This window comes from Pinus tabuliformis, chromosome Q (genome assembly GCF_031772625.1).
Source record: "Pinus tabuliformis cultivar Carrire ecotype Pingquan chromosome Q, CPIR1, whole genome shotgun sequence".
Classification (NCBI taxonomy): Eukaryota; Viridiplantae; Streptophyta; class Pinopsida; order Pinales; family Pinaceae; genus Pinus; species Pinus tabuliformis.
Genome location: NC_142296.1, coordinates 236,508,836 through 236,519,834, shown reverse-complemented (window position 1 = coordinate 236,519,834; position 10,999 = coordinate 236,508,836). Strand labels below are relative to the sequence as shown.

General features: G+C 37.0%; 1 protein-coding gene across 1 annotated transcript; it reads left to right on the top strand.

Moving 5' to 3' along the window:
* Nucleotides 1-7,446: 7,446 nt before the first annotated feature.
* LOC149219064 (uncharacterized) lies at nucleotides 7,447-9,397 on the top strand. Its single transcript, XM_089386693.1, has 3 exons — nucleotides 7,447-7,819; nucleotides 7,901-8,042; nucleotides 8,278-9,397. Exons 1-3 carry the CDS (start codon nucleotides 7,447-7,449, stop codon nucleotides 9,395-9,397), a joined length of 1,635 nt encoding a protein of 544 aa, XP_089242819.1.
* The last annotated feature ends 1,602 nt before the right edge of the window (nucleotides 9,398-10,999 follow it).

The following is a 10,999-nucleotide window of genomic DNA, read 5'->3' as shown; positions in this document are numbered from 1 at the left end:
TAAAGGTGGATGATGAGAACCTACTTGGATTCCAACGCTAATATTCGTAGAAGAGACGTCGCTCTCGTTCCTTTGCTTCGGCCGGTCACGATCTCCGTGATTGGACACCTGCACATGCACAGAACAACACAAATACAAGCATAAAATCCAATAGATGCAATTATATATCAGTCAAAAAAGATATAACTCAACATCAATCATTACAAAGGACAATGAGAGTGGAACCATAATGATAGTCATCTATTATTGATAAACAACAAAGAAGAATACAACCATAGTTCTGACGTCAAATCCTCCTTTGGCTGGGTGATCAACTACACAAGTCTTGCAAAGCTTGTTGGGATGGGAAACAAGCCTCTCTCTCCTTGGTGACAAGAATCTCCTCACTTAGATTTGGCCTTATGGATGCAAAGAAGGCTCTTGCAACTTCAATCTCTTGAACTCCTGGAACTCTTACTATCACTGGCACTAGCTGGAACTAGCTTGCTCAAGGCATAGAGACAAGCTTTTATAGATAGAGGGGAAGGAGATAAAATCAATCACAATTTCATGGGATTGGCTTTATCACTTAGAAGCTTCCATGAAAGGTGGCAAACCACTTCCATTCTATGGAGATTCGAAGCCAAACCATCCTAACTCAACATGGATTCAGTTGGTGAATGGGTTAAGGAGAACCTTCGGAAGTTTGTTCGTTAAAAACTTTACCCAACTGGGTTGGCGCGAGTGCGACTCTGAGACAGAGCGCCAACTGGCACGCGCCCTCTTTAGAGGATTTCCCCCATTGGCGCGGGAAGTACACTGCGGACCCGCGCTAATGCAAAAAGGGTTGTTTTTATGGGTATACTGCAGGAGATGTCTTTAGGGCATATGAAGCTCACACTTAGAGGAATGTAATGCAAGTGATTTTAGGTCATGCCACTTCTCACAGGTCCCGGAATGAGTCCTCCAGCGTGCGGGAGAGGGGTAACAGGGACGGTGACAAATGGTGACAAATTACTCTTTAACACTAATATTATCTAAAGCAAGAAAATGAGGTTAAACAATCACAAGGAGCCCATGTTGAAAATATTATGTCAAAAATACTACATGCCTATGTCTATCTTTTAAAGTTCTTCATAATAACTACATGCCTATGTCTATCTTTTAAAGTTCTTAATAATAATTAAGCCGAAAGGCTCATTCTAATTTTGTCTCTTAACTTTTATAGTCACTAATATTATCTAAAGCAAGAAAATGAGGTTAAACAATCACAAGGAGCCCATGTTGAAAATATTATGTCAAAAATACTACATGCCTATGTCTATCTTTTAAAGTTCTTCATAATAACTACATGCCTATGTCTATCTTTTAAAGTTCTTAATAAGGCTCATTCTAATTTTGTCTCTTAACTTTTATAGTCACTAATATTATCTAAAGCAAGCAAATGAGGTTAAACAATCACAAGGAGTCTATGTTGAAAATACTACATGCCTATGTCTATCTTTTAAAGTTCTTCATAATAATTAAGTCGAGAGGCTCATTATAATTGTCTCTTAACTTGTATAGTCACTAAGATTATCTAAAGCAAGCAAATGAGGTTAAACAATCACAAGGAGCCTATGTCGAAAATACTACATGCCTATGTCTATATTTTAAAGTTCTTCATAATAATTGAGCCGAGAGGCTCATTCTACAGATGTGTAAGTTGAGGCTCATTCTACAAAAAATAAAAATAAATAAATAAATGAATATGTTATAAAGTAATTAGAAGTAAAAAAATGTGTGAATAAGATGTTATATATATACTCTATCTAGCATTGCCAAATAAGTTGAGCAGCCCAGTATGGGGGGATGTGTAAGTTTGTCCATCGGTTCCCCTTTAAAATAAAAATAAAAATAAATAAATAAATAAATAAATGAATGAATGAATTGTTATAAAGTAATTAGAAGTAAAAAAAATGTGTGAAAAAGATGTTATATATATACTCTATCTAGCATTCACAAATACAATTTAAACAATGAAAAAGCAACATATTGTATTTTGCACTCTAAAAAAGTTTACAAGTGAAGAAATTTGATCCATCTTGGCTCATGTTATAGATCTATGCTTTAATTGAAGGAAACTTATTCAAAAGCAATAATAAATATAACTTTAATTAGAAGTAAAAAAATGTGTGAGTAAGATCTTATATATATACTCTATTTAGCATTCAAGTAACATATTGTATTTTGCACTCTAAAAAAGTTTACAAGTGAAGAAATTTGATCCATCTTCGCTCATGTTATAGATCTATGCTTTAATTGAAGGAAACTTAATCAAAAGCAATAATAAATATAACTTTAATTCCAAATATAAGTTTTCACTGACCAATAATTCCAAATATAAGTTTTTACTCACCAAAAAATTCAAAAAATTAACTTTATTATTTTTTATAATTTTATTTTATTTTATAATTAAATGCTCACGAAATTTATAAAAATTAAATTATCATATTTTTTATAATCATATTTGGTTGAAAATTTCATTAAAAAAATAATAAAAATACAAATATCTTAATTAAATAATAATAATATAAATCACACACTAAGAAAAGTTTGAAATCTTATAAGAAAATAAGTTTTCAATAATAAGTTTTCAAAAATTTATCCAATGAAAAACTAAAAGTACATGTTAGAAAATACATGTGATTCATCTATATTTCTATTTATAGATGTAAGGTCATTTGTACGAATTTCTGCATTTATACATTTGGCATCTTTCCCTTAAAATATCCATTAAAGTTGACTGTACCTCTCGTCGAGAGGAAAACAAAATTCCAAAAATTTATTTATTTATTTTTATAAAAAAGAACGACCTATGAATTATTAATTTATTTATATAAAAAAGAACATTGAATAAATGTTCAATAATTTTGCATAATAGTTAGGCATTGAATGGTTTTCTATGAGATCTATTTTTTCTTGAAAAGTCATTTCTTGTGATGGAATAATGGATACCAAACAAAATTCCTCCTTAAAGAACGACCTTTGAATTATTAATTTATTTGTATAAAAAGGAACATCTGAATAAAATGTTAAATCATTTTGCATAATAGTTAGGCATTGAATGGTTTTCCATGAGATCTATTTTTCTTGAAAAGTCATTTCTTATGATGGAATAATGGATACAAAACAAAATTCCTCCTTGTTGGCATAAATTACATGTATTTACTTTTTTTAATCTATATTCGCAAACATATATGAACTTTTTTTTTAATTGTTCTTATTGATTAATAGCAATCAAGTTGTGCCTTTTCAGATTAGACTCTAGATTAGATTCTTCTGAAAGGGAGAACTGAATCGCTGACTATAACTGACTGATTTGCTGCCATTTGGAAACTCAACTAATGGGGCATCTAGGCTTGATCCGAAGATTTATCCCATGCCCACTCATCATGAATGTAAGCACGGGACCATATGTCACTTGTTCACCTTGGACACTCAAATTTGAATAACCGAATGAGAAGGGTAGCAACAATCTTCATTTGCATGTATGCAAACTCCTTGTCAAGACATATGCGAGGCCCAGCCTGTAAACCAACCATATATGTTACACCTTATCAATTTTAATAGACGTTTTCAAAATATGTGCTACCACAGTCAATAGGGCAGCTCACTTGGCATACCATATAAATCATAAAATCCAAAGTTGGATCAAACCAAAAAAATACAAACTATAAGCTAAAATGATTCACTACCACCTTTAATCTACTTACTTGAAATGCAATAAAATTCAATGGCTACTGAGACTGGAATACTCCATTTCTATCAAGCCATCTCTCGGGCCTAAAAGCATCGGCATTAAGTGTAATATCCCTCCCCTTAATAATAAATAATAAATACTACAAAATAATAAATAATAATAAATAAATCACTTAATAATAAATAATAAAAAGTAATAAATCATAAATGCTAAATAATAAATGATATTAAAAATATATACAAGAAAATAAATAATAAAAATAAAAATAGTAATAACCATACTAAAGCTCTAAATAAGAATAAATAGAAATAAAACAAGAAAACTATCAAAAAGAAGAAAATAAAACAAGAAAGCTAAAAATCAAAAGAAAAGTAAAGAAATAAAACAAGAAAGTAAGAAAGTTGCATGTAGACACATGGAGCGTGTACATGTGGTTTTCCATCCAATGTTTATTCTATTTATGAGATGGTGAGGAGGATGGGAGGCATTCAAAAGAAAAGTAAAGAAATAAAACAAGAACGCTAAAAATCAAAAGAAAGTTGCATGTAGACACATGGAGTGTGTACATGCCTTGTTGGATGGGAAAACAAGAACGCTAAAAATCAAAAGAAAGTAGCATGTAGACACATGGAGTGTGTACATGCATTGTTGGATGGGAAACCACGAATGCCTCCCATCCTCCTCACCATCTCATAAATAGAACAAACATTGGATGGGAAACCACATGTACACACTCCATGTGTCTACATGCAACTTTCTTTTGATTTTTAGCTTTCTTGTTTTATTTTCTTCTTTTTGATAGTTTTCTTGTTTTATTTCTATTTATTCTTATTTAGAGCTTTAGTATGGTTATTACTATTTTTATTTTTATTATTTTTATTTATTTTCTTGTATATATTTTTAATATCATTTATTATTTAACATTTATGATTTATTATTATTTATTATTAAGTGATTTATTTATTATTTATATTATTATTTATTATTTTGTAGTATTTATTATTTATTATTTTTATTATTTATTATTTATTATTAAGCGGAGGGATATTACATTAAGGTTCCTGAGGCATTTCATTATGTGCATAGAATAAGGCACATAGATCACTATATGACTTTTCATTGTTCCTGAAATCTTGATTGAATAAATAGGCTAACCATTAAATTTAATTCGAGAAGGCACACTCATTTCTGCTCTCTTCTACTCTCTGTCAATATGAAGACAAACGGTGAATGCAAACAATTAGAATCAGTTTCCAATCAGTTAAATTTCTATTTTTTTACTATTATTAAATATTAATTTACTATTAACTTAAAATTATTATTAACTAAATTATTAACTCTGTATATTAATCTGACGGCCCATTATTATTCAATCGTCTAACAACAGCATTAGCAACCAACTGCTCTTGGCAATAACAAAATTATAAATGAAACTTCACACCCACAAAAAACTACAACTCTCTTACCATAACTATGGTCGATTTGCAAGAGGAAATACCATTTACCAATCCTGTCATAAAATTACAAATTTACATTCCTAAAATCGTTTTGATAAATGAAATTTCATTCAAAATACTAACCAAGCCATGAGTAGCCATTCCAGAAACTGTACTCGACTCCAAATCTAAGGAGTCAACCCGCTTGAACTTGCTGCCATGAGAGTTAGCATGCAGCTTGTTTCCTTTTAAAACATCACCCTCTTCATTCTCCATTCCATTAACCATCACCTCCATCGGCACATCCTCTGGTTCCTTCGAGGCTATGCAGTTTTTTAAAGAGGGAAACTGACATAACTTGAATAACATCATAACTGATTAATACCGGTCGAAAATCAATCTAATGGTCTAGACTATTTTAATCGTCTAACATTTAGATCAACGGCTCATGAAGATACAGGTGGCTCGGAAGGAGAGTTATTTTCATAGGGAACGCCTTAAGGCATAATAAAGCAATACTTAAATTAACAAATTAAATTAAAAATAATAAAATAATACTTACGTTAACAAATTAAAAAATAGTAATAACTAAAAAACATCAAGGTTAGAAAGTACTTCAATTTACATCAACTTGATATAGAGATAAAGTAATTGAAAGTAAAAAAAAAATAAGTTATGTAGAGAGGCTAGTTTGTTTTAAAATAGGTCTTCCACAAATTTAATTTAATTATCAATAATTATTAGGTGGATGGCGGAAATGATGGAATATTCATAATACTATTATGAATATTCACAAGCGAAGAGGAGCTCCGGCAATTTTCGACAATGGCTGCGGGTTTCGAAGTTGGGTCTAGGGTTTCTTAATGGTTTTATTTGCAGGGTAGTGTCAGGGATGGAGGATTCCACGAGGAGTAGCTCTTTGCTTCCTCATGCTCACATGGGGTTTTTGTAAGAGAGCTATGGTGAGGTTTGGTTTAACCTCACAAATCATTTGAAGGTTTTCTAATCCTTTCTGGTTTCATTTTGGATGCGATTTGAATGAACCTCATCTTTCTTGGGGTCTCTGAGGTTTCCATGGCAGTTTTGGATTGTTTACCAGAGGTGGTCTCAGTGTCTTCACAAGAATCAACAAGGGTCAGTTACGGTGGGGTTTTGACCCAGGTTCTTTGGAACTACCCAGGCATCATAACGTTGTTTCATGTGTTAGTCTGTTTTATGTATGGAGGAGGAATTAATTTATTATTCCTCAGACATCTTGAACCATTTGGACATCTGGGTGGAAGATAGACCCATGTCGAGTTTTGGGCACAAACCGAAAACACCTCCTTTACCAGAAGCACAAGTTGTTTTCCTCTCGTTAATAATGGATGACATGGAGGTGATATTGCAAGGTTTAGGTCTTTCTCAACTGGCAGTGGCGATGACAGAGGGGTTGTTAAACCTGGGTGAAGGCTCGAGCTCGCCTTTCCTTTCTATTTCATCGCCTTCTGACCTTCAGACTGGACAAACCACCAATAGAGCACAGAGGAGATTCTAGGAAGTACGGGGGTCTCGATTAAGGGGAAAAGTGGATTGGTTCTGGTCCTTAAGGACTCCTCGAACATTCCCTTTAGAGATTCAGAGGCTTACACAGAAGGTTTCCCAAACTCGGTTTCAACCTACAATACTTACCCCTCGGGGTTTTTTGATGGCATTGCGTGAAGGGATTCAGAGCCAGAAGAGATAAGGGTTTCTAACTTGGATGAGAACCCACTGGTGGAAGGTCCTCAGAAAAGTGCAGCTTTGCACTCTGGCCCTAGGGTGGGAAAGAAGTCAAAGACATCGAAGACAAGGGAATGTGGGAGGATGTTGGTTTTTGGGGCAGGCATAGGTATGGAGCAAGCAACCCTGATGGAAAGCACAGTGCTAGTGGGCAAGGCCCATGGTAGGAGCTACTCCCAGAGGTGGTTGAAAAAATGGACAATAGAGGTTTGGGGAAATGTTATGGAGCAACTTCCAGCAGTTATAACCATGTCTCGGGGCTAGTTTGCACTTATTTTTCCCTTGCCGGAGCTGGTGGACTAGGTGTTGACGCGATATTGGCACATAGAGATGACTCTCGTATTGCTAAAGCATTGGTTACCTCTTTTTGATCTGGAAAAGGAAAATTTCGAGGTCAGGCTGATATGGGTACGCCTCCCTAGACTCCCACTTTAGTTCTGGGCGAAGGACATTTTCAGGTGTATTGGGGATGACTTGGGAGTTTACCTGGATCATGATAGATCGTACCAGGACACTAGCTGCCTGGCAATGGCCAGAATCCTTGTGCATTTGGATACCCGAGAAGGATTAGTTGAGAGCTACCGCTTTCAAATGGGTGAGATCATCAGATGGCAAGATTTGGACTATGAAGGCATCCCATTCAGGTGCAGGTGTTGTCATGAGGTTGGCCATCTATTCAAAAATTGCTCCCTGATAATTGGTCGATGGCCAAGTCCCTTGAAATCTTTTGCTTCAGCGGGCACCCAAACCGTGGAGATGGAGGTATCCTCACAACTAGCCCTTCCTGTAGCGGCAATTCATGAACAGGGTGTTGCTGGGGGGGCACTTCCTAGGACGGACTCCGGGGCCTCTACGACATTGGTCACCAGATCTCGCTCCAGAGACTTTGCTCTGTTCTCGGGTACAATTCCTCCCTCTCCTCTGTTTTCAAATGTTTTTCAGTTTTCTGTTGCATCTACTTTTATGTGTTTTTTGGGTCTAGGTTCTGGGGTTGGCAAACTGTGTCCCTTAATCTGTCCTGTGGATTCTTCTCCTTCTCCTTCCCTCTGCGCCCCCCAAGCCTTTGATCAAGATGTCCATTCCCTGGATTCCAGGGAGAGTCCTGCCTCTAGTGCAGCTCACTGGTACAACCTGCATTCTCTACCCCCTTCCTTGCACTCTTCCTTCAGCCTGGATGAGGACCCTCACCCATCCTTACACCCGAAGCCCCCAGGGGCAGACAACCTCACCTGTCAAAAGCCATTAAGAGGGCTAGCATTGAAGTGGCTTCGGGCATCCAGACTCCCATTGATCAGGGCCTTAGAGCAAAGGGGAGCCCTACAAAGGTTGCCCCATGAAGTGTCTTTCTTTTAACTACAGGGGTCTAGCCAGCCCGAATAAAATATTGGCGCTTCAAAGATTATGCAAGTCGGAGAAATTGGATGTTATTTTTCTGCAAGAAACTCTAGGAGATGGGAAACTTATCAATATAGTCCTCAAGAAGTTTCTACCGGATTGGGACTTCTTATTTTTAGATGTGAGAGGGAGATCGGGTGGTTGTGCAATGGGATTTAACAATAGATTGATAAGATTGGAAAATGCATGGGGTGGTGAGGGTTTCTTTGGGGCGGATATTACCTCATTGGACATCGACATCCCCTTGAGGATCATAAACATCTATGGGCCTTGCCATAACAGAGAGATTTATTGGGAAAACCTTCTACAAGCCGATTTTATGCAATCTGAGAATTTGATTATTGGAGGAGATCTTAACTTCTCACTTGGGTTAGTGGAATCTTGGGGTCACAAAGCCCAGACGGACAGTTTAACTGGTTTCTTTGAAGGTTTGTTGGATGATCATAACCTGCTAAACATTGACTCGGCAAGAATCATGCCGACATGGAGGAATCACAGGACTGGGGTGGATGCATTGGCTAGAAGGCTGGATCGTTTCCTCATTAGAGCTCCCCTGCTAGTTCAGATGGACCACATTTGTCAATGGGTGGGATCGGGGGGTTACTCTGATCATTCCCTGATCTTCTTGGAGATTGAGGATTCCAACCACAAACCCCACTCACCCTTCAAATTCAATGCGACATGGCTCGCTGAAGTCAATTTCCATGAAATTGTTAGAGAAAATTGGAATCATTACAGCCTGGACATTCATCCCATGCCGACTGTTGTTATAGCCAATAACCTAGCCCATTTAAAGTCGAAAACCATCAGATGGGCTAGGATCAAACAAAAAAAAGATGGGGAGGAGTTAAAAAGGATTGAAGGGGTTCTCAAACAATTGGAAGAAACCGGGTTGTCCAGCTATGCATCCTCGGATACAAAGGACCAATTAATTCAATTGGAAAGAGAGAAGATCAGGCTTTTGCGACAGAAAGAGGAGACATGGCGCTTGAAAAGTAGAGCGACTTGGCTAAAGGCGGGTGATGAGAACACAAAATTCTTTCAGCATTATGCCAGGGGAAGGAAATCTATTAATACCATTTGAGAGCTAAGACACCATTTGACAAGGAGGCCAATTCTTTCAATCAAATAGATGACATGGGAATGTGACACTTCTCAAACATTTACAAGGCTCTGAGGGGGACCTCCATCACTGAGATTCTCCGCATTGTTGAGGTCCTTCCTAGATTTTTTGAGGAGGAAGAAGAGGAGGTTCTAAACATGTCAGTTTCAATGGGGGAATTGGAAGCAACTCTGAAATGTTTCAGCAGGGATAAGAGCCTGAGGTCAGATGGTTGGCCCATGGAATTCTACATCTTCTTCTTTGACCTCATTGAGCCAAATATTCTTTTGGCCATTGAAGAGTATAGAACTTCTGACAAGATGTATGAGGGTTTCAACTCAACTTTCCTGGCCCTCATCCCAAAGGTTGACAAGCCCCTTTCCTTTGATGATTTTTGTCCCATCTCACTCTGCAATTGTATTTACAAGCTCATTTCAAAAATTATAGCCTTATGTATTAAGCATATCCTATCTAGGATTATTTCCAAGGAGCAGTTTTCCTTCCTCCATCACCGTCAGATCCATGAAGCCATTGGAACCGCTCAAGAAGGCCTACACTTGATCAAATCTCTCTCCAAAAAGGCTATTATCCTCAAGATTGACCTATCCAAAGTATATGACCATGCGAGTTGGTCCTACCTTCAACTCATTCTCACTCATATTGGTTTCCCCCATCTCTTCATAAATTGGATCATGTGTTGTTTCACCTCTGCCTCCTTTAGTATTCTCATAAATGGGGTTGCATCTGGTTTCTTCCATGTAGAACGTGGGCTGAGACAGGGATGCCCTCTATCCCCATTTCTTTTTATTTGATAATGGAAGGTTTAAGTAGATTGTTTAAAAATTCTCGCTCAACTGGAGCCCTAGGAGGGGTCTCAATTTCTAACAAGACCACCCTCTCGCATCTATTGTTTGTAGATGATGTACTTATTTTTTTAAATAGTTCATACCATGATTCCTCTTGTTTTAAGATCATTCTACCACTGTTTTGTAAAGTGATAGGTATGGAGCCAAATTATGACAAATCTACCATCATATTTAATTCATGTCTACAAAATAAGCAAAGATATGCTTCATAACATTTCGCTTTCGTCAGGAAAGAGCTGGATTCTGGACTCAAATATCTAGGATTCAAGCTGAAGCCGAATGGTTACCGTATTGCAGACTGGTCGTGGCTTATAGCAAAAATTGAAAGTTGAATTAACATATGGCAACAAAGATGGCTCTCCAGAGCTAGTAGGCTCACTCTGATAAAAACGGTGCTAGAGGCCATCCCGGTATATTGGATGTCCCTTGCCTAGATCCCAAAGGGTATTCTCAGCAGGATTCAACAGATTTGTTGTCGCTTCCTTTGGCGGGGTCAAAACATGGGGCGTACTTTTGCTTGGGTTCACTGGGACAAGATTGCAAAACCAAAAAAGTGGGGTGGATGGGGGCTAAAGGAACCCCAGGTTTTTGCTAAAGCCCTGGCGGCTAAGATGGGTTGGCAAATCATCATCTTTGAGAGTCTTTGGAAGGAGGTGATTTATAATAAGTACATCCACCCCTTATCTGTTATAGATTGGATCTGCGGACCCTATCAAAA

Excerpts from the sequence above, each read along its gene's own strand:
- LOC149219064 (XM_089386693.1), top strand. The coding sequence starts at position 7,447 with ATGGCCAGAATCCTTGTGCATTTGGATACCCGAGAAGGATTAGTTGAG. Across the intron at positions 7,820-7,900 it reads AGACTTTGCTCTGTTCTCGG|GTTCTGGGGTTGGCAAACTG; the intron begins GTACAATTCCTC and ends TTTTGGGTCTAG. Across the intron at positions 8,043-8,277 it reads GCCTCTAGTGCAGCTCACTG|GGGTCTAGCCAGCCCGAATA; the intron begins GTACAACCTGCA and ends TTTTAACTACAG.